At 38.1% G+C, this 27,251-nt stretch overlaps 1 protein-coding gene across 1 annotated transcript in view; it reads right to left on the bottom strand.

Moving 5' to 3' along the window:
* Positions 1–27,251, bottom strand: part of kcnh2b (potassium voltage-gated channel, subfamily H (eag-related), member 2b) — a 386,002-nt gene that overhangs the window by 16,375 nt on the left and 342,376 nt on the right. Inside the window, exons 7-13 of the mRNA XM_059326769.1 lie at positions 19,170–19,349; positions 17,823–17,926; positions 15,614–15,752; positions 10,821–10,975; positions 9,955–10,049; positions 9,076–9,216; positions 3,800–3,999 (exon numbers count right to left, since the gene is read on the bottom strand). Of these exons, the coding sequence (XP_059182752.1) occupies positions 3,800–3,999; positions 9,076–9,216; positions 9,955–10,049; positions 10,821–10,975; positions 15,614–15,752; positions 17,823–17,926; positions 19,170–19,349 (1,014 nt within the window). The remainder of the gene's footprint in view (positions 1–3,799; positions 4,000–9,075; positions 9,217–9,954; positions 10,050–10,820; positions 10,976–15,613; positions 15,753–17,822; positions 17,927–19,169; positions 19,350–27,251) is intronic.

The raw sequence follows: 27,251 nt of genomic DNA, 5'->3' as shown, positions 1-27,251 counted from the left end.
ACGAGCTGCTGAAGTTCAAAGCGAGCATCAGAATGGAGAACAAAGGTGATTTAAGTGACTTTGATTGTGGCATGGTTTTTTGGCGAGTGTTTCACAAACTGCTGATCTGCTGGGGTTTCCACACACAACCATCTCTAATTTACAGAGAATGGTCTGAAAAAGAGAAATTACCCAGTGAACCAAAATATCTTGTTGATGCCAGAGGACAGAGGAGAATGAACAGACTGGTTCAACTGTAATTCAAATAACTAGTGATGGCCGAATGAAGCTTCATGAACCATTTTCTTTATTTTGTGAGCTGACTAGATGGCCTCTCTGTTCACCAAAGACCTGAAAGCACATTCAATTACCATTGCTTGAGCCTTTTTCTTTAAACCAAGTGCGCCATCTAGTGGGCTTAGAAAATACAGAAAAAGGTTAATGAGGCTTCATTAGCACATCACTACAAATAACCACTCATTACAACCAATGTCTGCAGAAGACCATCTCCGAACACACAACATATCCAACCCTGAAGCAAATGATGACCACACCACCACTTTATTAGGTACACACAAACTAAAGTGTCCGCTGAGTGTAAATTTCAGTTACTTCCAACAGTGATGTCTTCATCCTCTGAACACCACAGGGTGGAGACTGTAACACACAGTCTGTAAAAACATTGTCCCTCTGAACTTAATGATTGTTTGTGTCATAGAAGTGATCGTCTAACATCCCATTCACCATTCAGCTGGCAACTAGAGGCCGCAGCCAACATTACACATGGCTGATCATTTGTTTAAGAACATCTTGATATTTATTTGGACTAGACTAGAAATATGTCCCACTGTCAAGTTCTAGTGGTGTCCAAATAAAGCTTCATGAACATTATTTTTTATTTTCTGAGTCCAGTAGATGGCGCTTTCTGATCAACAAAGGGGTTGAATTTGCCATTGAATTGCCATTCCTTTAGCCATTTCTTTAAACCACGTCAACAAATACAACTAATGGTTCATGAAGCTTCATTTGGCCATCACTACAAGTTGCAGTTAAGTTTTGTTCTATTTACTGGCGTTTTTGTTGTACAAGAACCTTGTATGGGATGGTAATGGTTGTTCCAGGCTTTAGTCAAACCCTCAGACTTTTAATTACATACTGTATTAATATTACGTTACTGACCGCACATTCCAATAGAGGTTAGAGGTCAACTTACAAAAGAGTGTCCTTAGAGCAGATTCCAGCTCACATGCAAAACACATTTCTTTCTCTCTCCTCTTGCTCTCATTTCAGCTACATTATTAATCCTTCCATCCTCATGAATGAATGAAGTTGCAGCCGATTGAATCACACAAGCACACAATCATAATTACATACAGTCAACTGCTTCACTGAGAGCAACATAACAAGGGAAGAAGAGGGGGCGGACACCAAAAACACGTTCCACGGATCTTGTCCAATTTGTTTCCTCTAGACATCAATAGCTCACTTATTATACTGAAATAAAACAGGATGAATGATGGAATACACTGTGATGTTGCTCCCAAACATTTCCTCTATTTTTCTGTAAGGCTTTGCAGACAACAATGACGCACTGATTATGCTCAGACGGGCAATTTTTTAAAATAATTTGGATGCTGGGAAAGCTTCCTGAAGTTATGAGCAGAGATATTTTTAGTAAATGGTTCTTTTTCAGCTGAGGCTATAAAACAGCCAACAATGCAGTGAAAAACATAGCTGTAAAGATAGGAAAGATGACATCCACTGACTCATGGACTGCATTAAATGTTTGCATCAGCAGTTCTCAAGTGTTTATGATTGTTGCTTTGTGTGTGTGTGTGTGTGTGTGTGTGTGTGTGTGTGCATCTCTGCTTTCATGCATGTGTGTCCAATGTCATATCTAAGGCCTCATAACACTGGGACAGAGAAATAGAAGATGTGACTGGGACAATGCTTGTGTGTGTGTGTGTGTGTATATGAGGGGCATTTTATGCCAGCGGACTATACTAAAACGTGTGTACAGCGCCTATGCAATGACATCAGACCTCTAACGTGCACGTGTAAATTACATTCACTTTCAATGGACAGACAAGCGTGACGGCTGCGTGACGGGTGAACTACGCCTCAAATACGTGACAGAAGACCCGTGTGACTGTTAAGTACAATTCTACATGAGCGTATAGACACACGCTGTGTAGTGTTTGTGGAAATCAAATATCGATGGGTCATTCGTGCCGTGCCACAAGCAAACGCGCATCAGGCACTTCCCTCAAGACAGCCGGGGCGGCTGTGGCTCAGTTGGTAGAGTGGTCACACACTGATCGGAGGGTTGGTGGTCCGATCCCTGACCATGGCAGCCTACATGTCGAAGTATTCTTGAGCAAGATACTGAACCCCAAATTGCTCCCGATGCTGCGTTCATCGGTGTGTGAATGAATTCCCAATGGTGGCAGGTGGCACCGTTTAGGGTAGCCTCTGCCACCAGTATGAATGTGTGAACGGGTGAATGAGCGCAGTATGTAGTGTAAAGCGATTTGAGTGGTCGCAAAGCGACTAGAAAAGCGATATATAAGTGCAGGTCCACCCAAATAAGCCTCAGGTTTTGGCCGGAAAAATGTTAAGTTTATCTCGTACGTACAAGATCGTCTCTCTCTCTCTCTCTCTTTCTCTCTCTGTCTCTTAAGGTTTGAATGATATCGAATTGATATTTAATGATCGCAAGGGTGAAAGGCATAATTATAATAATTTCAGCCACTTATAAATAAAAATATCCTGACAGCTCTGTTGGGGTTCATCTATAAGTTCTGCTTTCTTATAAACAATATATGAGCTAAGACTGTGTGTAACAGCTGATCTGTGTAGATATGCTGCAGAACATAGAAAATGAAAAACTGTCAGGTCCTGATGATCCAGTGGACCTCACAGCCTCTTCCTCAGTTTGTTCCTGAGCAACGGTCCAGTCCTGATATACTGTTATAGGCTTACAGGCGTGACAGGCGTGTGTGTTATTGTCCTAAAGCCAACGCTTCAGACGCCTTCGGTCTCTCTTGGTAATGCATGGACTGCTTGAATTGTGAAGCGAAGCAGCTGTTAAACTCAAAATGTATCATCATAAAGTAAATAATTATTTGTACATTGAGACAAGCGTGCACACAGGCGTCTGCTAAGTTCGCACGTGGCATGACACTTGTAACCCGTCACCCCTTCATTATCTGGTGTACTCGCAATACACGTGCCTGTACACACGCCTATGTATCATCTTTATGCAGGCGCAGGGGACGCTGTTAAGGCGTTTTAGTGTAGTTCGCTGGCATAAAATGCCCCTCATAGTGTGTGTGTGTGTGTGTGTGTGTGTGTGCGTGCGTGAGCTGCATCAACCTATACGCTCTGACTCACATTGTTTGGGTTAAAGTCAACTTGCAAAGTGCTCCTTTAGTCTGCCTGTGTGTGTGTGTGTGTGTGTGTGTGTGTGTGTGTGTTTGAAAAGAGTGAGTTAGCCTGCATGCATGTGAACAAACTGAAATATGTCCATGCATGCTGCAAATACTTTAACCTGTCTGTTTGCACGTCTGTGCGTGTGTGTGTGTGTGTGTGTGTGTGTGTGTGTGTGTGTGCATATTATGTATGATACTCACATCACTCCTATTTTCTCTGATGGTGTCGGACCATGCATGCTGAGACAAAGTCTTCACATCATCCTATTAACGTACAACGCAGGCTCAAAATACTCCTCTAGCCTTTTCTGTGTACATGTGTGTATTCATGCCCATTCATTAACATGTGTACACACACAGGACTGGGGTGGGTGGGGGTCAGTACTCACAGCGTTCATGTCGATGCCGTTGGTGTAGGACCAGGCGTGCTGGAAGTACTCCTCCAGCCGCTGCCGGAGCGGGTTGGGGATCTGGTGGAACCGGATGAACTCCCTGACTCTCAGCATCTGGGTGTGGTAACGGGCGGTGCCGGAGTAGAGCCGCTGGATGATGGCGGACACATTCCCAAAGATGCTGGCGTACATCAGGGCTGGAGGTGGGGGATGGAGAGAGGCGAGGGTGAGAAGGAAGAACATATACATTAACAGAGACACTCCTCTATTTGCCTCAGATAAAGTTTTGAATGCATTTTTACAATGAATAATTACTTTTTTTCCCACTACATCATAATGACTGTCTCCAAAAACGATATCAGTGTATATACAAGCATACAGGGATGGAGTACTCTAGTCCTGGACTCGACTTGTGATCGACTCGGACTCAATGTCTGATGACTCAGACTTTGACTCAAAGTCCCTTTTTCGTGCCTCGTGACTTGACTCAGACTCACACTTTGATGACTAGGACTAGTGCATTCTAGTGCACGACGAATCGGACTTGAGGCAATCTTGAAACTATAGACTCAGACTCAACCATGATGACTTGGACTTGTGACTCGGACTTAATCACAGGTATTGATCACTTGACTCAGACTCTTCTTGGTGACACAGACTTGAACTTGAACAGTGGTGACTCGGAACTTGGACTCACACTCAGATGAATGACTCATGCGTTTTGGTGCAGGATGATTCAGATTTGCACTCTGATGACTTGGGCTTGAAGCCCGTTTTCTGGGACTCGTGACCCACTCAGCTCTTTGAAGGTGCCACAATGGACAACTGGACTGGGGACTTGACTCAGACTCGACTCTGGCTCTTCTTTTGGTGACTCGAACACTGCAGACTCGAGACTGACTCTGACTGGACATTAACTGACTCGAGTACAGCACTGCAAGCAGATCAGTGTTGTTTTAAGTCAAACTTTAAAAAATTAACTTGAAATATAAATAATAGGCTTAACCCTCTGGGCTCTGAGCCTATTTTGCCCGTTTTTTTTAATACTTTTGATTTTGCCCTTCATGTACCACATGAAAAATGTTTACTATACCTATATTTAGTATCCATTTTTTCTTCACCTACACAATCCGACAGTTATTTTCTCACTTTAACCGACTTCATCAACATATTGAGCCCAAAAATCATGAAATCCGAGTTGAAAAAATATACTGTTTACTACAATAAAAACCACAAAGATGCTCAATGAACTGTTTTAGAACATAGGATACAAATATGAACATACTAAAAGGTAAAAATTTAAATATTTTTAGGCTTTTTTTCCTTGTTAGCTGCAACTCTTCAAAACAAACTGTGCGAAATTACACAGAGAGCTACACCAATACTCAAATATTACTGTATTATCAAATTAAAACTATCATATCTTTGGTTTTACATGACCTAGGAATGTCAAACAAAAATTGGGAGAAAGTTTCAAGTCTGAACTTTGGAGTGAAGTTGATAGTAGCGCTCCATGTGACCTAGTTTTTTGTTAAATGTCACATGATCTGATCAGGACGGCACGATCATAGATCCCAGAGGGTAAATAGCAAATTCAAGTTCAATTCTAATCTTTGCTGCAAATACGGCAACAAAATAACAACATCATCGCATATTAACATATATATATATATATATATGTGTGTGTGTGTGTGTGTGTGTGTGTGTGTGTGTGTGTGTGTATATATATATATATGTGTGTGTGTGTGTGTGTGTGTGTATATAAATATTATATGACTTGTAGAAAAAAATCCTTACCATCCGCAGATATATTCGACTAAGAGAGAAAACATCCCTCCCATAAGTAACTTAGCAATAATTCATTTCTTACAACTGCTGTGTGCAGGAGGTCAGTCCTCTGGAGGACAGATACAGCAGGAGTTTGACTGATCTAAAAGGGTTTTGTCTTTAGAGGACAGAGTGTTTTCTGTCATATCCTTTATGAGCCTCTCTGTTTTGTCCTGTTGTCAAGTTGTATCCCTGTAACCTCCCAACCTCTGTCAGCTCCCATCACTGTCCACATCACACACTCAAACCACTGTTTGTGTGTGACTCTGTGTCATTTTGCACGTGTGTGTCACAAGAAAAGGAACCTAATTTAACTCTGAATTTGAATAACTTCTATCATGCTCATTGCAATTTCATAGTACCGACTATCACAATATCACACTTCCGTGATGGAAATTGTACAACCCTCAGGACATTTTTCCTGTTTGGAGGAAGGACGCAGATAAAAATAAAATAAAACAAAAACGCCCTTGTTGGAAAAATTCCTCCAAGACTTGACTGACCCTGGGATAACTGTACATACAGTACAATAAATCCTTTTTCCAATTTTATTTCACGAGGCAAACACGAAACAATCGGTACTCATGTGAAGCTGGAACGACTTTCGAGTCACTTTTTAGACTAGTTTTCAATATCATATCCATTTCCAAGTTGAGTTGAGAAGCAAGAGAGGGGATGTTACAATCGCTGCTGATGAATTTTAATGAATAAATCATAATTGGTAGGTAGCAGAATGAAAAGTATTTTCTATGGCTTTGTCCAGCTGCTGTAACTAGAGGAAGAGTAGTATATAAGAAACCTCCTAGCTCTCTAATTGCCACAATCTGGTGTAAAGTAATCCCTGCTGTGCTGCCTGGAGCCTGCAGAGAGAAGAAGTGGAAGAGGAGAATTTACAGAGATTGTTCCCACACACGTTTGTAATAGCTTTTCTCTTCAATAGCTTTTCAAGCCAAATGTTTCGAAAAATACATATTGCACAGCAGTGGTTCTCAAATGGGGGTATGCATACCCCTGGGGGTACGTGAAGGCATTCCAGGGGATACATGAGTTTTTAAAATATACATTTAAAAGTAGCATCCGTGCAAAAATCCTTTAAAAATAATTATTTAACAAATATTTTAGGAAAATATAAGTATAAGTTAATAAAATGAATTTTTATTCAGTAGGCTATTCAATTTCCTGATCCTAAAAACCCAGAGTCTCCTCCATACCAGGATGGTTGGACCCAACCTGTCATATGCCACCTGGCATCACCTGTCAATCACTTGAAAACTCAAAGATGGAGTCGTGGTTGAAGTGTAGCAGTTATAGTTTTAAATGGTTATATGCTCACTGTTTTTACTACATTAGTTTGAATCACTACATTTTAGTGATGATATATATTTGCAATACATTTAGTCATGGATTATTACCAATTAAAATGTTTGAAATTGTTTTTTTGGTAACACTTTCCAATAACCATCTAAGTGATGTTTATAGATGGTTTATAAACCAATTATTAACCATTTACAAAATTCTATACATATTTTAGTCTTCAAATGTTTTCAAACAATTTCTTAAAGGTATAAGAATAATTTTGAAATCATGTACATACTTAATATGGTGTTAAAAATGTTATAATGAGTGCAAACTCATTATAACATCAAACTCATTATAATATCATTATTATATATATTAATAGTGCACTATTAATAAACTAATAATTAGAATGTAATTGTTTGTTTATGGTAAAGTAACTATCAACTTACATTAATATACCATTCTAAATGGCCTATATACGGTTAATAAATGATGATTAAACATTAATAAACTATCTGTTTAACATGTATAAATGGTTATTTACCATCTAGAAATGATAGTTATTGTAAAGTGTTACCGTTTTTTTAAATTATTATTTTGTATGTGTTTATCAGTTCCAAAGTTTAATAAATCAGACACTGATGGCACAGCGCTATGTTTTAAGTCTTTTTTTTTCAGCCAAAAATGCTTTGCCCTGGTTAGGGGGTACTTGGCTGAAAAAATATTTCACAGGGGTACATCACTGAAAAAAGGTTGATAACCAGTGCAAGTACAGCACTTTTCTGCTGAACATTTGGCTAATGTGCAGGATGCTTCAGGATAAAAAGGACCGGGCGAGGAAAGATAGTGGAGCAGAGAAAAGAGGTGCAAGTGAGACGCTCCAGTCATCTGATCTGATCTGATGTGACATCTGGTGTCTTCATGGTTTATTTCAGTGTGGATCAGGTAAATTGTCAGTGTACTAATCTCATTTTCACATACTGTGCCATATTATCGCCTTGTGAAGTTTTTGCATCCATGTCTAACCAGGCTCATTTTATATAATGATAAAGATTGAATTGAATTGAATAAAAGGCATTAAGATGGAAGTTATCACTACACTCACATGTAGGCTTCCAGTGGGTAACTTCTAGTGAAAAACACAGAGAAATTATCCACTTTGAGACTTGTTTTTTTTTTTACAGAAGAGTAAGAGAACTTTTTAATGGTACTACATCAATCACCTGAAGCTCAATCTCAGCAAAACCAATAAGCTTAGGATGGACTAGCAGAGGAGAGGACACAAAGCTGCAGGCAAGACAGTAGATAATGTAGCTGCAAAGAAGCTACACATCAGGGCTGTTTCCACTACCGGCCAATTCCTGGAATGAGGCGGGTCTCACGCGCCAAAACGCCCCTAATTTGAATACGAGCAGTCCAGAGCGGACTTTTGTCTGGACTTTTTTCGTCCCTGTTGAAGAGCAGGGCCTTTTTTCTCCCCTGAAAAAAATCCTGGTTACTGATTGGATAGATCGCTAAGCGAGATGTGACGCAGTACTCTATATGACAACAACATTGTAAAAGCCGGCGAAGCAATGTTGTCAACTTAGCGACTTTGTTGCTATATTAAGCGACTTTTCAGACCCCTTAGCGACTATTTTTTCAAGAAAGCGACTGGAGACAAATCCAGCGACTTTTTCTGGTGTTATTGGAGACTCTTTTTGGAGAATTCTTACTCTTAACGGGGCCGTTGGGGTTGGCGGCTCGTTAACAAGAGTAAAAACGAGTCGAATCGGCACAGTCCTCCTGCAGCAGTCTCTTCCAGCTGCAGAGCCGGAGGGGATGTTGACCCCTTAGTGAAATGTGGTCACAAAGTCAATGGCCAGAGAAGTGAAAAACATTATGATGCCACAGTGAAGTTGAACAGAACATAATAATTTTCCACTATTAGATATTTGTGTCAACCTTGTCATAGAGACTCTGACCACTGACAAATTCTCTTCAGACATATGGACGTACATACAGTATGTGACCATGGATGGCTGAACAGAGAACAACCTGCAAACACAATGCCTTTGGCCATGGCTGGCACGGACACCTAAAAACACTTTCTTCCAGCCAGGTCTAAACCAAAGAGCAGCCACTTTAACCAAGACATCAGTACTTACATCCTATGAGCATGACACAGATGGAGAAGATCTTCTCAGAGTTGGTGTTTGGGGACACGTTTCCAAATCCCACACTGGTCAGACTGCTGAAGGTGAAGTACAGAGCTGTGACGTACTTGTCTTTAATGGACGGCCCTGAACCTGGAGAGGATATTTAGAGACAATATTTCAAGTTATTTAATAGTCATTCCATAATAAAATAAAATCTAGATTTTGAATCAGTCAGAATCAGAAGCCTATATTGTCATTGCACAGAGTAACAAGTACGAGTGCAACGAAATTAGCCTCAACCCGTCCAAAACGTATAAAACACACTTACAATATGACAGAGGTGAACAGGACAGGAAGACAGAGATGAAAGAAAAGAAATACAGCACAACGTGAGGAGAGGAAAGGAGGAAAAAACAATGAAAAAAACCTCGGCAACATAAACACATACTCAATACACTTCACAACATGAACAGACTTACGACATGCCTCAATGAAAATATTGCTTATTACTATCCATCCATTTATCCATTATCATTAACAGTTTATCCACACTCGGGTCGTGATGGAGCAGATCCCAGCTGACATTGGGCGAGAGACGGGGTACACCCTGGAAAGGTCTCCAGACTATCACAGGGCTGACACATAGACACACAACCATTCATACTGTCATTCACTCCTATGGGCAATTTAGAGTCAGCAATTAAACCTAAGCTGCATGTTTTTGGACTGTGGGAGGAAGCTGAAGGACCCGGAGAGAACCCATACTGACACAGAGAGAACCTGCAAACTCCACACAGAAGAGTCACAGGCCGGACTCAAACCGGCAACCCTCTTGCTGTGAGGCAAGAGTAACCAGTACAAGTACTACATTATTTTTCCTCTCAGTACCTAGGACGGAGCTGTTGTAGTGCTTTCCCAGCTGGTCCCCCAGCGTGTGGAGCCAGCCGATGGAACCGTTCCTCTCCACGTTACCGATGGCATACCTGAGGAAAATAACAAACAGTTACAATACGCTTGTAGATTTTACGGTGAAAAACTGCTAAACCATTAGACAGTTAATGTATCAATCAGCCAAGACAGTATTTTTACAGGTTTTTTTTTTTTTTTTAAATACATTACTCCTTACTATTATCTTTTGAAAAAAAAATACTTTTTCTCACTGTTAAATGTAGTAAACACCATATCTCTATCAAAAATATACTGTAATATTTAATGGTAAAATCTTTAATTTACGCAGCATTTATAAAGTATTTTCTTGCCAATTATATGGCAAAACAGTGTTTCTTTTCATGGAAAAACTTTTTATTTATACGGTAAAAAATTGAATAAAATGGCAATCTTAAACGTGAAATCAACAGTGCCAATATCTTTTTACCGCAATATTTAAAAAAATCTACTGTATTTATTACAGTGAAGTTCTGGCAACCACAGCTGCCGTTTTTTTACCGTAAAAACAACTTGATGTTAGTAATAATCAGCCAGTAGATACAAAGATATGCACCCAATTAATATTGATCCAGAAATCCTCTTCTAATACTCATTTCCTGCAGAATTAATTTCCACAATAAATAAACTTGACACACACACTATGCCAGCATAAAAAAACACAATAAACATTTTTAAGTACTGTAGTAAAGTCGAGAATTTCACTAGCAGCCATATAAAAGAGTTGTGATGTCTGCACCAGAGACACAGTTATTCCCACATTACTCCTCTGTAAATCTGATTCATCAGACAGTCTTATAGCTGCGTACCAGATGCAGGCCAGCCAGTGAGCGATGAGGGCGAAGGTGCACATGAGGAGGAAGAGGACAGCCGCACCGTACTCTGAGTAGCGGTCCAGCTTCCTGGCTACACGCACCAACCGCAGGAGACGGGCGGTTTTCAGCAGGCCGATCAGAGTGGTGGTCTGAGGGGAGAGGGAGAGACAGGTGCTGTAATAAAACAGCCAAATTGTGACAGTAACATACTGTTTTCTATTAAAAAGGTAATATACTGTAGAAACCAATGCATTCTGGGCAATATTTGTTGGTAGCTTGCCGTTTCCCATAATATATACACTACTGGTCAAAAGTTTTAGAACACACCAACTTTTACAGAATTTAATTGAAAATTATGCAGTTTAATGTCTCAGTGTACTCTGAAATTAATGCACATTTGCAACATTTATAATTCTTTATTGAGCATGATAGCGTTTTGAAAGTAAAAAAAGGATTAAAAATCACATTTTATGTTGGACTAAAGGACTAAAAAAAGACACAAAATGACAAAAAAAGACACCAAAAGACACAAAATGACTAAAAAAAGACACAAAATGACCAAAAAAGACACAAAATGACTTACAAAGACATGAAAAGAATTAAAAAATGGACAAAATAGCCCAAGACTCCATAGAGTTAAGTTGTTAACCCATTTCTTGTTCCCTGAAAAAGGCCTACTTGTATAATTCTGAAATGTACATTATCACCACCAGCATTTGAACTGCTTGAATTTCAATAAAAAATTGGAAAAATTGGGGTGTTCTAAAACTTTTGACCGGTAGTGTGTGTATATATATATATATATATATATATATATATATATGATATTTTCTAAGTCTCTTCTTTTAATGGCTGTATTTTACTTAACTAACTCATTCAGTATATGGTATATTAAGATAAGAACCTGGTCTCACAGGAATCCGTGAAATAGCCACGGATTCGCTTAACTCAAAATCCGTGGAATAGCCACGGAATCACTCAAATTTCCGTGAAACTGACACGGATTTCGCTACAATGCAAGTTCATGACAGTCATATCCCGTGGCTATTCCATGGATATTTTTTCCTATTGGTTTGTGTCCAAGTCACGTGACTTTCAAGGTCCCGGCAGTCAGAACAAAAAACATGGCGGACAGTTCTCTCATTTTTAGTGAAAGAATCAATATTTTGACTGAAAAATTGGATTTTGATTACATTTCGAGCAAGAAATATGTTTTATTTTCTAAATATTCACTCAGTGAATGTACATCATCACTTTGTATGTTGCGCTTAATTCATAGTGATTGGCTTTCAGACAGTAATATGCTCTATTTACAAAAAATGACTGCATTGTATACTGCAACAATATTGCAACTAGCTTCAGCACTATACTGTGTTTTAGTCTACTGTAAAAATCAATGGAATGCAGGATTGTTCTGTAATTCAGTATGTGGTTTTATCACAGTGACATACTGTAAAGTAAATAACAGTAGAGGAACTGTACAATTAACAGTAGAATGCTGGCAACCCTGCTGCCAGTATTTTACTGTTAATTTACAAGACGATTGTTTATAGTTTACAATGTATATATATGTATGTATATATATATATATATATATATATGTATAGTCATGTATGCAGCTATGGCCTTGTCCCGATGTGATTCACTGCTGTGGAGGTGCTAAATCCTGACTCCTTTTATTACTGTGGGCTGTCTACTCCCTCTCTTTTCTACTTGTATTCAGCTGGCCCCCTCCGTGTCCATACAACAAATAAATAACAGGACGATTACTGCGCTGGCAGAGAGCCTAGCCCGGCTCTGTGCGTGTGTGTTTGTGTCCTCACAGTAAATAATAGTTGTCTGGTGAGGAAACTCTCCACTTTCTTGGCTCCGTGGCCCCTTCTGCACAGCCTCTATGAAGTGAAGCTTGGCAAAGCTTCCACCGGGCAGTATTTCAATGTTGGGGGGTTTCCACATTCATTCTTTTTGGCTCGGTGGGTGGCTTAATCACTATAAATAACAATTCTTTTTATTACTTACACGCTTCCCATTACTTATAGACGCATTTGAAGTGCTTTATCAATGGAATTAGCCAGAGCTGAGCTGCTGTGTGGAGCCTCGGTGGTTTTCAGGTGGGAAGTATCCTCAGATGGCTCCTACAGCCTACAGTAACTCACTTCTTCTTCTCTTACTCCCACCTCTTCCTCCAGACACCCACCTCCCACTTTCTTTAATTCTCCAACCAACACCTCCATCACTTCACTTTTCTTTTATTCGTCTTACCATTGAATCTCAGTACTCAGAGTCTGAACTATACTGTGAATAGTGTGTCCACTTCCAGGCGGCAACCTCCTGGTCTGAGCAAGGAGGCAAACCAGGAAGTGCCTTCAGCTGCATTCTACTGAAAATTCCTGCAGGGGGCGCTAAGTTTGGCTTATTACATTTCTGCCCATTCATTTCAATGCAAAATGAGAAAACTTCTCACTTGATTTATTACCTCAGAATTTTTTTTCAGGACAACACTATGGTCTCAATCGCTAGTGAAAAATCTTCTTCAAGACAATTCCATGTTAATCGTTCAAATAACAGCCCCATTTAGGAGAAAATAGAGTATAAAGAATCATATGATTTGGGGCGTGGCTACCTTTGATTGACAGTTCTAACAAGTGAAACTGAAAAGTGGAACCTGATTTACGACTCACAGCAGAATACTTGCAATGGGGGAAAATGTGGTTATAAAACAGCCGAACATTCCATTCAGGTTATATTGGAGTGCTGAATGCGCAATTAAGTAAAATGTAATTTTTTTTTCAATTAGAACACCCTCAGGAACAAAGCAAGCACCAGTAGAGTGCTTTGTTTGCATTTATGAATGATTCTCTGTTAAATTCAACAGCAGGAGACACGTAGAAACAGCTGACCGCTGCAAACAGCTGCTCTCTCTCTCTCTCTCTCTCTCTCTCTCTCTCTCTCTCTCATTCACTTTACTATCATTTTGCCTCTTTCTGTGGATCGCTATAGGCTACTAGAGGTAAGTAAAGTGGGCCTGAAAATAAGCACTGGAATGCATGATGCCTGTCTCGTCTTCAGCTCGGCCTACTTCTAACTGCACACACACACACACACACACACACAGCAGCACTGTCCATTCTGAACCAACAGACATGGAAACCCCAATGTGTTGAGGAGCATTTATGTTTGCACAAAACATGCAACCTCCACACTTTACATTCATTTGTCATCCTCACCTAACCCAGACTAATCACAAATGAGATATAGTCTGGACCACCTATTCGTTTTTCCGTAGAGGAGGCGTGGTTTGCGATCATCCAGAGCCGTTTATTGGGTGCTACGAATGTCTATCATAAGCGTCTGTACGTAGCTCTTAGCCAATCGTACACTGTAAAAATGTCCCGTTGTTTTTACAGAAAAAAACTGGCAGCTGTGGTTATCAGAGTATTTCCATAAAAAATACAATACATATGTCAACATCTTTACAGAACAACTTAATAAAAACTGTAGTAATTAAAAAAAATAAAATAAATAAATAAATAAATATATATATATATATATATATATATATATATATATATATACATACATTTTAAAGTTGTAGATTATTATGTCCTTTATTGCTAATTTAACAGGATGATGCAGCTTTTATACTATGCAAAATTTACATGCAGATTTTGCTTATTGTGCATTGAATACCAGTAAAGTTATTTACATTTTTTTTACATTTGTACTGTATTTTTTGCAGAATTATTCTGGTAACCACAGCTGCCATTTTTTTCTGTAAAAGCAACACAATTTTTTTCACAGTGTATCAATTATACCAGATGACGTATGTAGAGCAACAGAAGACGACTGATGTTTACACAATGGCGCCGAACGATTGTTGCCGTATGTGCAAGATATATATGAAGGAAGAAGGACACTCCACATATGCACACTCTTCAGACATATATTTTTCCAAAAAAAACAACGAGCATATCAGAGAGGTTAGCAGTGACAGTCAACCAAGAGTCCACAACCACAGGGACCGGGGTCTCGCTGAACCTTGTTAGTGGCTAAGCTAACGGGGCTAGCTGGTAGATTAGGCTTTTGCCAAATCCTGTTTCTCAGCAAGGCTAAAACATCCTTTTTGGATAACTATCCACAACACTGTCTACAGCTAGATCTTGCTGTCCCTCCCCTTTCTGTGATTGGATACTAAAAGCAGGGCTAAGAATCAGCCATGGACACCATGTCGCCGAAACAAAATCAAATGCGCAAGGCAACATGGGTACATCCAGGCTAATCCTCACCACTAAGCTGAAAACTCTATTTGGCTCAGCAGTGAATCTGTCTGCTCACACTGCTGCTTATTTTTATCAATTAATATTTAAAATTTTAAATATATTAAATATTAATTTGATCATTAATCAAATATCAAAAGTCAGATTTTACTTGGTATGATGTAACTCAGACACGTTTTATTTTGATGCTCCATCACAGCTGACTGCAAATCAAGTTCCCCATGGAGACAATTAAATTATGATACAAAAAGTAGACCACCTCTGCCTCTCTCTATCTTCCTCTTATTCCCCATCTTCCTCCTCCTCCTCCTCCTCCTCCTCCTCCCTCTCTGTACCTTTCTCTTTCTCGTCTCCTCTTCACTCCATTAGATAAAGAGCCTGGCAGAAACACCACGTCAATGCAACGACAGTTCTCTGTTGTTCTCTTTATCCCTCCGTCTGCCTACCACTTGTCTTGTCCTCCCTCACACCTTCTCTGTGGTGTATAAACAGACAGCCGCCATGACATACCTCCTCTCCGTTGCGGTAGATGAGCAGGTCAAAGGGGATAGCGGCCACCATGTCGATGAGGAACCAGCCTTTGAAATAGTGGACGGCGATACGCACCGGGTGGCTCACCACCTCATCATTAGCGTTCACATATGTGGTCCTGAGAGGAAGAGTGCACATCAAGGTTATTTTAATTAACAAAAAAATTGACGAAAACTAGAATTGAAAACACATTTCCGTTCACTGAAATGAAAATAAAACAACCTGGTCTCACAGAAATCCGTGAAATAGCCAAGGATTTCGCTTAACTCAAAATCCGTTGAATAGCCACGGAATCGCTCAAATTTCCGTGAAACTGACACGGATTTCGTTACAATGCAAGTTAATGACAGTCATATCCCGTGGCTATTGGTTTGTTCCAAGTCACGTGACTTTCAAGGTCCCAGCGGTCAGAACAAAAAACATGGCGGACAGTTCTCTCATTTTTAGTGAAAAATCAATATTTTGACTTAGTTTCTGCATAAAAATGGATTTTGATCACATTTCTAGCGAGAAATATATGTTTTATTTTCTAAATATTCACTCAGTGAATGTACATAATCACTTTGTGTGTTGGAATAGCCACGGGATATGACTATGTCATTAACTTGCATTGTAGCGAAATCCGTGTCAGTTTCACGGAAATTTGAGCGATTCCGTGGCTATTTCATGGATTTCTGTGAGATCATGTTGAAATAAAAACGATAAAATAACGATAACTAAAAAGAAACTGTATTTTACGGTTACAAAATTAACTAAAACTAACTAAAATTACAGTGAAAATGTCCTTTTTTTTCGTCTTTTTCAAATTTTTCATATGTAAACCTTTTTGGTTGATATAAAATCTATTTAATCTATCTGATTTTATGACTCAATAACCTTATTGGAGCTGAGATGGATAAGGCAAAGGAAATAAAGGAACATTTATTGTGATCTTTTTGAGTCTCGCACCCAACAAATACCCCATTACAAAAAACTAAAACTAATAAAAACTAAAACTAAGCATTCTCCAAAAAATAAAATCTCATTAAAACTAGCAAACACACTCTAAAACTATTTAAAAATAACTTAATTTGAAAACAAAAATTGAACAAAAACCTTGGTGCACATTTGGTTAAAATTACTCACATTAGAGGTGTTATGATACTTTTGAGAGGTCAAGACGAGACTAATTGTGAACTTTGTTACATTTACTTCAATAACCATTACTATTCTCACCAATGCTTCTTCTTTTACAACAGTTTTAATGAGGACATAGAATTAATTGGACCTGCAGCATTTGTATTTACTACACTGCAAAAAAAGGTGTGTCTAAAAACAAGATAAAAACACTAAATCTGAGGGAAATTATCTTGCTGCATGGACGGATAATTTCATTTGACAAGATTTATTAAATTTATATATTTATTAAATAAATTAAGTAGTTAAATCTAGAAATAAGCATGTTGAGCATTTAAACTAAGAAATTAACTCTTAAAACAAGATAAATTATGTAACACTTCTTAACCCTTTATCAGGCAAAGAACTATATTTGGTAACTTCAGGTAATATTTAGAGAACAAAGTTACAAATTTACTAGATTAAAGTGGCAAATCTACAAGAAAAAAAATTGCCCAAAAAGTTGCAGATTTACGAGAAAAAAATGGGAAAAAAGCAACTTTTTTCTCCCAGATTCACCACTTTAAATCTTATAAATCTACTCATTTTTTCTCCTAGATTTGCCAATTTAATCTCGTAAACTCTTTTTTCAAAATATTATTTTCGTATGTTTTTTTTTACACATTCTGGCTGTATGTAATATCCTCCAATATTCTCTATAGGGTTGAAATTTGGAATTTGCAAGTATTTCAATGAGTGCCCTATTGAGGGTTAATCTAAAGTTTAATTTTTATCTTGGTAAGAAACAAATAATTTGCAGGTCACTCTGCTCGGGCCAGTTCATCGCTGCTTGCAGCTTTAATTTATCTTGTTCTAAGAGTTAACTTCTTATTTTAAGTGTTCAACATGCTTATTTTTAGATTTAACAATCTTAATTTATGAATTATTGTCAAGTGAAATTATCTGTCCATGCAGCAAGATCATTTCCCTCAGATTTAGTGTTTTTATCTTGTTTTTAGACACAATTTTTTGCAGTGTATGACTGATTCTGCTGTTATTCTTATACTGTGTACTTATATGTTTAGAGACAGACCTGAAGTTGATGAGGATGTCAATGATGAACATGATATCCACTATGAGATCCACCACATTTAGAGGAGAACAAGAGTATATACAACTCTGCATGGACGCCTCTTCCTGAAAGAAGAGGAGAGGAGAGAGGAGAGAGGATAGGAGAGGAGAGGAGAGGAGAGGAGAGGAGAGGAGAGGAGAGGAGAGGAGAGGAGAGGAGAGGAGAGGAGGGTAGAGGAGATGAGGGTAGAGGAGACGAGGGTAGAGGAGACGAGGGTAGAGGAGATGAGGGTATATGAGAGGAGAGAGAAGAGGAGAGGATAGAAGAAGAGGAGAGGAGACGAGGGAAGGTAGAATATAATAAAGGAGACAGGAGAGTAAAAAAGACAGGAGAAGAGCATTATAAGCTAATGCTCTAAAAATAGCAGCGCGCTGTGTGATTACCTCCTTCAAAGCGATTAGCATTAGGATTTTCAAGATCATTTGCATACACTTGTAGACAAAAAAATGACACAAAAACAGGGATTTCAGCAGGATCCAAGCTGCGGGGCTCCAACACACAAATCAGGAGTAAACAAAAGCTATAATAGACTTTATATTTTATAAAAGACATACTTTGTCCTTTAAGACTCTATCTATGTATGTCTGCTTAAACTACATTTTCAGGGACATGAAAATCATTTGTGTATAATACTTTATATCAATATTTATTTTATTTAAAATAAATTATTTTAAATAAAATAACACAAAAAGCATAATTGATTCAAAAAAATAAAATAATAAAAATAATAATAATAATCACTTAAAATAATAAAATAAAATGTATTTTATTTAAAAGAAATCATTTTAATAAAATAATACAAAAAGAATCATCGATTAAAAATAAAGAAACAAAAACAAATATAAAATAATTTCACTTAAAATAATAAAATAAAAAGTATTTTATTTAAAAGAAATCATTTTAATAAAATAATACAAAAAGAATCATTGACTAAAAATTAAGAAACAAAAACAAATATAAAATAATTTCACTTAAAATAATAAAATAAAATCTATTTTATTTAAAATAAATCATTTCACTTAAAATAATAAAAAAATAATCATTGATTTAAAAAAAAAATCACTTAAAATAATAAAATAAAATGTATTTTATTTAAAAAAAATAAAAATGTTATTTATCTAAAAAGCCCGTTTCTTCCATTTGCTGAGGAACAAGAATGTTAATATTACGAACACAACATGAACCATCTGTGTATTCCAGGTTGAATACGATCTGGAGACTTGACTCGAGGGTATAGGACAATAACTTGCAAATAGTAAATGTGCTTGCCGTCACAGCAGTCTGATTGACGAGTCTATGAAACTCCACCTGGTCGTTTAGGAGGAAGGCGGCTGAGTAGGGGGTCAGGATGGCGGTGTAGATGACCAGCAGCAGGATGAGCCAATCCCACACCGCCTTGAAGGGGCTGTAATGCAACACTGTCCACTTGTGGATGCGAGGAGCCTGGAGCTTGTACTCTGGCAGCACATCTGCACCCAGAGACAGCACCTGGGTAGAGAGACGGGGACAGACAGCCAATCAGATACTGCAGGGACAGCAAGGGACGAAGGCCAAAGAAAAAGGAAACATTTTACCTACACTACTGGTCAAAAGTTTTAGAACACACCAACTTTTCCAGAATTTAATTGAAAATTATGCAGTTTAATGTCTCAGTGTACTCTGAAATGAATGCACATTTGCAGCATTTAAAATTCTTTATTGAGCATGATAGTGTTTTGAAAGTAAAAAAAAGATTCAAAATCACATTTTATGTTGGACTAAAGGACTAAAAAAAGACACAAAATGACAAAAAAAAGACACAAAAAGACAAAAAAAAGACACCAAAAGACACAAAATGACTAAAAAAAGACACAAAATGACTTACAAAGACATGAAAATAATTCAAAAATGGACAAAATAGCCCAAGACTCCATAGAATTAAGTTGTTAACCCATTTCTTGTTCCCTGAAAAAGGCCTACTTGTATAATTCTGAAATGTACATTATTTTTCAGTTTTGGTTAAGCTTACCTTTTTTATTTACCTCTGGCAGTTCAACACTTACCTTTGTACCCTTTCAAGCTGTTCATTTGACTTGAACTGCTTGAATTTCAATAAAAAAATGGAAAAATTGGGGTGTTCTAAAACTTTTGACCGGTAGTGTATATCATCATTAGAATGTGTACATAAAGCACACACACACAGCCTGAGTGCATATAGCAGCTCCATGAAATATACATCGACTTCCATGACATGAGTGCTGCGCTTACTCAGCGGATATAACAACAGCATTTTGCAATTACAGCGATGGACCCAGTGTCCTCTGAAGATGACAAGAAGTGTTCTGAAGGCACTGACCCTCTTAAGGTTACCCTCCCAGGCAGCATGTTTCCCCCCACACACACACATACACATATACACAGTGGTTCTGGATATGCAAATGCAAAATAATGCACTGATGTAGCAACATACACTGCAAAAAAGATTATAAGTGTGTATTATATAAGTGTATTATTGCATTAGCACACTGCAAAAAAAGGGGTGTGAAATATAGCCTTGGCTGTGTAAGGTATTTAATCACTATTTAGGTAAATATAAGTATTGGATTGAACTTGATATTGGCCAATACATAATATTGAAGACTTTAAATAAAGTTAAGCACTGCAAAAAAGGGGTGTCTAAAAACAAGATAAAAATACTAAATCTGAGGGAAATTATCTTGCTGCATAAATAAAAAATATTAAAATACTTAAAATAATAATAATAATCACTTAAAATAATAAAATAAAATGTATTTTATTTTAAAGAAATAATTTTAATAAAATAATACAAAAAGAATCATTGATTAAAAATAAAGAAACAAAAACAAATATAAAATTATTTCACCTAAAATAATAAAATAAAATGTATTTTATTTCAAATAAATCATTTTTAATAAAATATATTAAGATATTGGCCAATACATAATATTGAAGACTTTAAATAAAGTTAAGCACTGCAAAAAAGGTGTGTCTAAAAACACAAACACACTAAATCTGAGAGAAATGATCTTGCTGCATGGACAGATAATTTCACTTGACAATATTTCTTAAATTAAGATTATTAAATCTAGAAATAAGCATGTTGAATGCTTAAAATAAGAAATTAACTCTTAAAACAAGTTGAATTATCTAACACTTGTAAATTTAAAGTTTAATTTTTATCTTGGTAAGAAACAAATAATTTGCAGTGCCCTCTGCTCGGGCCAGTTCATCGCTGCTTGCAGCTTTAATTTATCTTGTTTTTAGAGTTAATTTCTTATTTTAAGCATTAAACATGCACAACGTGAAGTTATCTGTCTATGCAGCAAGATAATTTCCCTCAGATTTAGTGTTATTATCTTTTTTTAGACACTTAACCCCTTTTTTGCAGTGCTTAACTTTATTTAAAGTCTTCAATATTATGTATTGGCCAATATCAAGTTGAATCCAATACTTATATTTACCTAAATAGTGATTAAATACCTTACACAGCCAACGCTATATTTCACACCCCTTTTTTGCAATGTGCAAATGCAAAATAATGCACTTATGCAGAAACATACACACACATACTGTATGAACACACACTAGGCAGCCATGATTCTAGCTGTATCCTCTATTTGTCTGGAACAGTGGCTCAGACTCAAAAGTATTCCAAACACACATTATATACAAACACACATATCGTTCTCCTCCATCATCTTCCTCGCACCCAACACATTACACGCCAGGAATGAAATCTTGGGTATTATGGAGCAGTTCTAAGTAGCTTTACTTGCAGTAATGTATTCCATGGTCTGCACTGCACTCGCCCAGGATGAGAGCAGGAATGAATCAGTATACAGACGCATTCGCACAGCCTGCCTTATGTCTCTGCTTAATAGAATCACTGTGCTGAAACCAAGGGCAAAAAAACAAAAAACCTCAAGCTTTGAACAAAAGTGACAAACCCAAAAGTGAGTTTTGAATGACTTTCACTGTGTACTGTACTCACACAACCATAAACAGGAGAATAACTGGAGTGGAGGGCATGCATTACAATTACGGTAGCTTATTATTATTGCTGTATCACTATAAAATACTAGTGATGGGTGAATGAAGCTTCATGAACCTTTTTTTTTTATTTTCTGAGCCCACTAGATGGCGCACTCTGTTCACCAAAGACCTGAAAGCACATTCAATTACCATTGCTTGAGCCTTTTTCTTTAAACCAAGTGCGCCATCTAGTGGGCTTAGAAAATACAGAAAATGGTTCATGAGGCTTCATTGGCACATCACTATAAAATACCTCACAATATAATGCAAATCAATTCTTATACACCACTATAGGCTTTACATTTCTGTAGTCCAACACTTATATTTATAAAGCAAGAGGCGTCTGTGTGTGTGTGCCCCATTGTGTGATAGGTAGTGATGTGCAAATGTCACTGAAAATCAGACCGAACTGCAGGCTGTTTACACAGATCAGAGAGGAGAGGACAGGAGAGGCTGTAAAATGCAAATAGTTCAATATATATAGCATGTTGAGACCCATTTTTTGTTCCAATAAGTGGAAAGTGTTGTACATATAAATTACATTTTATTCCAATTCCAAGAAAAAAACAAACAAAATTTATCAGAGAAATTCAACTTCAGTTTTTCTTTTTCTTTTTTTTATTAATGGTTAATGTCAGTATACTTTGTTATTCTGCACAAAATACATTTTTGAGTTGTTCACACTGATTGATTGTGCTGATTCCATAGAGGTGCAACCCTGAAACGGACCAAAAGGAATTGGAATAGGCAATACATTTCAAAAGAAAGCAGCTGATTGTGATATTTGGGTACAAGTCCTTTGAATTCAATGACTGTCTGATATTTGTGACCCCCAGACATTTCATGCTGGTGATTCTTTGCCAGGTTTAGAGGTACAAACAGCTGTGGCTCGGGAGGCAGAGCACTCATCCACTAATCAGGTCAGTGGTTAGATCTCTGGCCCCTGCAGTCTACTTGTCAAAGTGTCCCTGGGTGAGATACTGAACCCCGAATTGCCCCAGTGGCTGTGCCATCAGTGTGAATGTGAATGTTTATCGCTCCTGCAATCTTGGAAGCCATCTGTCTGACAGCGGTTAAGTCTCTGCTGGCTGATATTTCTAGAGCTGCAGTATGGTGTAGCCAGTGGATATCAGGAAATGGTTCTGAAAATGGTTATCTGGGCCAAGACTTTCTCATATGTGTGCTGGTTGCTTTTACATTCTGGCTATTGTTTCACAAATGTAGCTATAACGGTGTTTCCACTAAAGCCCAATACCCGGAATGAGGCGGGTCTCACTTGCCGAAATGCCCCTAATGTGAATATGAGCCGTCTGGAGCGGACTTTGGTCGGGACTTTTTTCGTCCCTGTTGAAGAGCAGGGTCTTTCAGGGTCTTGAGCCCCTGAAAAAAGCCTGGTTGCTGATTGGATAGAACACTAAGCGGGATGTGACGTAGTACTAGTGTAAAAGCCAGCGAAGCAGTGTTGCCAACCTAGCTACTTTGTTGCTATATTTAGTGACTTTTCAGACCCCCATAGCAAATATTTCTCAAAAAAGCGACTGCGACAAATCCAGTGACTTTTTCTGGTGTTATTGGTGATTTTTGGAGAATCGTTCTTACTCTTCTTAACGAGCCGCGGGGGCCGGGGGCCGACTTGAATGAGTCTAAGCGGCACAGTCCTCCTGCAGCAGTCTCTCTCAGCTGCAGCAGGAGCCAGAGGGGATGTTAACCCCTTAGCGTACACTCTGCAAATGGCTAATAGGCTAACAGTTAGCTCTGTAGCAGTACAGTGTGTGTGTGTGCTGCTGGTGCAGGAGGTGTTCACTGAGCGATCTCTGTTTGTTTTTCAACAAGCACCGGACACTCACTTAATTCAGGAGACACTGTGCATAATTAGCCATGCTGCTTTGTTTATGATCAGCTGCTGACGTTGTGCACAGTTAGCGACGGCGGCCAAAGTTGTGTATCCCGTGTTTAATCCGTTGCGACGATGGAAAAACATACGTCACCTTTCAGTCTCGTAAATCCCTCTGGGGGCCTTTTTGTATTGGAAACACGCAGAGTGAGCGGACATTTGAGAGGGTGTGGCTTGAGACTTTCCCGGTGACCACTTTACCCCCTAAAGGAAACACGGCTAATGTTAGCTAAGGTAATAAAAAGCGAAATCTTGTGCTTGTGCTGTGCTTTACCTGCGATGAAACGTGATTGGTCTAAAGCTTAAACTACAAATGTAAAACAAATATCGTCCCAATGTTTACAGATTCTGCATTAATACGCAGAGATCTTTAATAGCAGACACCATGCACAGGCACCTCTGCCAACACTGTATGAATGTGTGTGTGGATGGGTGAATACTGGCTTGTGTTGTAAAGTGCTTTGAGTGATTGCTAAGACTAGAAAAGCCTTTTATAAATGCAGCCCATTTACAATTTACAAGCAATTTCACTTCTTGTTTGTTTGGTGGCTTTTTGCCTTCTGCCTAGTCTTCAGCAGAGAAACAGATTTTCAGATGGATTGAATTTGACTCTTTTGTACTCTACGGTACTCTACACTCACACTTTTCACCCAATATGTGAATATATAGCACCTTACAGCACTTACATTTTAAACCCAGTGCTTGGGTCCAGGTCCACTGTACATGTTGTATACAGGTGCATCTCAATAAATTAAAATTAGTGATGTGCCAATGAACCATTTTCTTTTTCTTCTGAGCCCACTAGATGGCGCTCTTGGTTAAAAGAAAAAGGCTCAAGCAATGGTAACTAAGTGTGCTTTCAGCCTGTTTTTGAACAGAGAGCGCCATCTAGTGGGCTCAGAAAATAAAAATAATGGTTCATGAAGCTTCATTCATACATCACTAATTAGAATATCATAGAAAAGTTGATTTATGTCAGTAAATTAAATTCAAAAAGTGGAAATAACACATTATATAGATCTATTACACACGGAATAAAACATTTCACGTCGTAATTTATTTAATTTCTTCTTATTTTAATGATTATGGCTTACATTTAATAAAGACCTAAAATTCATTGTCTCAAAAAAATGTAATATTACAAAAGACCAATTTTAAAAAGTATGTTTAATATGGAAATGTTGGCCTCTGAAAAGTATGTCCATCTATATGACTCAATACTTGCTTGGGGCTATTTGACTTGAACTGCTGGAAATGGACTTTTCCATAATATTCTAATTTATTGAGATGCACCTGTATCTGTAGGTATGTGTTGTACTGTCAGGTGTTGATATTACATGCAAAAAAACAAAGCATATGTTTCTCCGCTGAACAATGGGGAGTCAAACCTGCGGCCCAAGGTTTGACCTGAGCTAAGCAGCCACGCGAGAAAACATCCCTCCTTACACTTTTTAACGTGAATGTTAAGCCATAATGACATTAAGTAGTGATGTGCGAATGAAGCTTCATGAACCATTTTCTTTATTTTCTGAGCCCACTAGATGGCGCTCTCTGTTCACCAAAGACCTGAAAGCACATTCATTTACCATTGCTTGAGCCTTTTTCTTTAAACCAAGTGCTCCAACTAGTGGGCTTAGAAAATACAGAAAATGGTTCATGAGGCTTCATTGGCACATCACTACTGGACAGTCATTCTTATAAATGCAAGTGAAAAATTATTTGTGCAAACACTTTGTGCAAACACTTATATGCATGTTTCCTTTTTCCATTTCTAAGAGCTGCCAGAGCTCTTCTGGATGATCACCCTGCAGCCATTCTGTGTGGCCATGTATGATTTTCCAAACACCTGCTGTAAGCTTGGAGCAAAAAACCCAGACAAACAGATTTGTATGCAGGTAGAGTTGACCTGTGTTTGGCCTGGGAGGCAGGGGAAGGACCAGCAGAGGGGACAGAGTGTGAGCAGCGTGTAACAATCAAGTAAATACCATAATCATACTCATAAAATGCTACAAATCAAATCAGAATCGATAAAGAGAAAATCTGGCTTGTGATTCAGCTATTAAACCATATTCTCGGGTGTGACACACGCTCACGATTCTGCCTTCACCTCCTCTCACCTCTGTGCCTTTTTCTCAATTCACTCCATTTAGCTTTCATTACTCTTTACTTCATTTCCTATTGTTCCTGTTGCTTCCTGCTCTCCCCTTGACCTGATAAATCTCTCTTCTTTTCTATTTTCTGGTTTTCTTCGCTGCGTGGCTCTCTCCTCTGTCCAGCAAGCTCGCTCCATCTCTCCACCTCCTTCTCTTCTTCCACACAGCCAGCAGCCGAGTCACTTTCCATTCATCCTGTTACCTATTACCATTCATCCTGCCTCCCATCTCATCTTCCTTTCTTCTCCTGCTTCAACGGCAGCTTTTTCAACCCTTGAGACTTTCTCTACCGCCTTCATTTTTTCACTCTCGGTCGCCCTTCTTCTCTCATGCTGTTATTCTTCCTTTACTCCTTCTTTTTCATTATTATTCTTCCAACGCTATCCATCTCTTCTTCACCTATTTTGGCCCAGTGCAGACATTTATGTACTTATGATTAAACCATCCCTGGAACATCTGGTACATCAGGAATTCATATCCCTCATTTTCTCCACATTTCCTCTGGAGTTGTTCATAGATACCCAAATTTGGCTGAATAGCATTTGCTTGATTTATTAAAAATGAGGAAGGAATACTTCATTGTATATCCTCTGTGTAAATGAGCCAGCTGTTTCATATCCAAGCCAACTCTTTAGAATTCTGGCTCCTTCAAAGGCTTTAATTTTGAAATATTTCTGTATGTCTGTCTGCAAGTCGCTGCTTGCATAAAATCACACTTATGCTGGTATTTCATTCAGAGGGATACTAGAATAATTTAGCTTTTATTGGCAATTGTAGACATTTTCGAATGGATAACAACCAAACTTGATGATGAGTTGGGCTGAGGGAAATCAACTTTAACTTGAAACAACCTTAACTCTTCCAAACAGACTCTGAAGGTCTTTAGTATGACAACAACATAACAAACATTAATCAGGATTAAGATGTATATTTCTTTAAGAGATCGCAAAAATCATATATTGTACAAAGAAACTGCACTGCAAAAAAAGAAAAGTTGAGTGAACTTAAAATTTCAAGGCAACAAACTTCGATAACATTTTAAGTTGGACAATTAAACTAAATATTTTAAGTTTTGTTTTTGACATTGCTTAACTCTGAATTTCTCTGGCACGATTGTAATGCTGCTATGAAATGTCAGCTAATGTTGTGACCACAATTTTGAGTTAGCATTGATACGCTAATGGCTACTCTTGTAGCTGTAACAAGCAGCGCCGCTAGCATCAGTTAGCCGCTAGCTTTCTCTAATGACCAAATTTCACAACAAAGAAATAAGAGTTATCAGAACTATTGTCCCTTGTTGTGAACCCCAAC

Source organism: Centropristis striata, chromosome 23, assembly GCF_030273125.1.
Source record: "Centropristis striata isolate RG_2023a ecotype Rhode Island chromosome 23, C.striata_1.0, whole genome shotgun sequence".
Classification (NCBI taxonomy): Eukaryota; Metazoa; Chordata; class Actinopteri; order Perciformes; family Serranidae; genus Centropristis; species Centropristis striata.
Note: the sequence above shows the minus strand (reverse complement) of the source record. Positions and strands in the feature narration are given on the sequence as shown.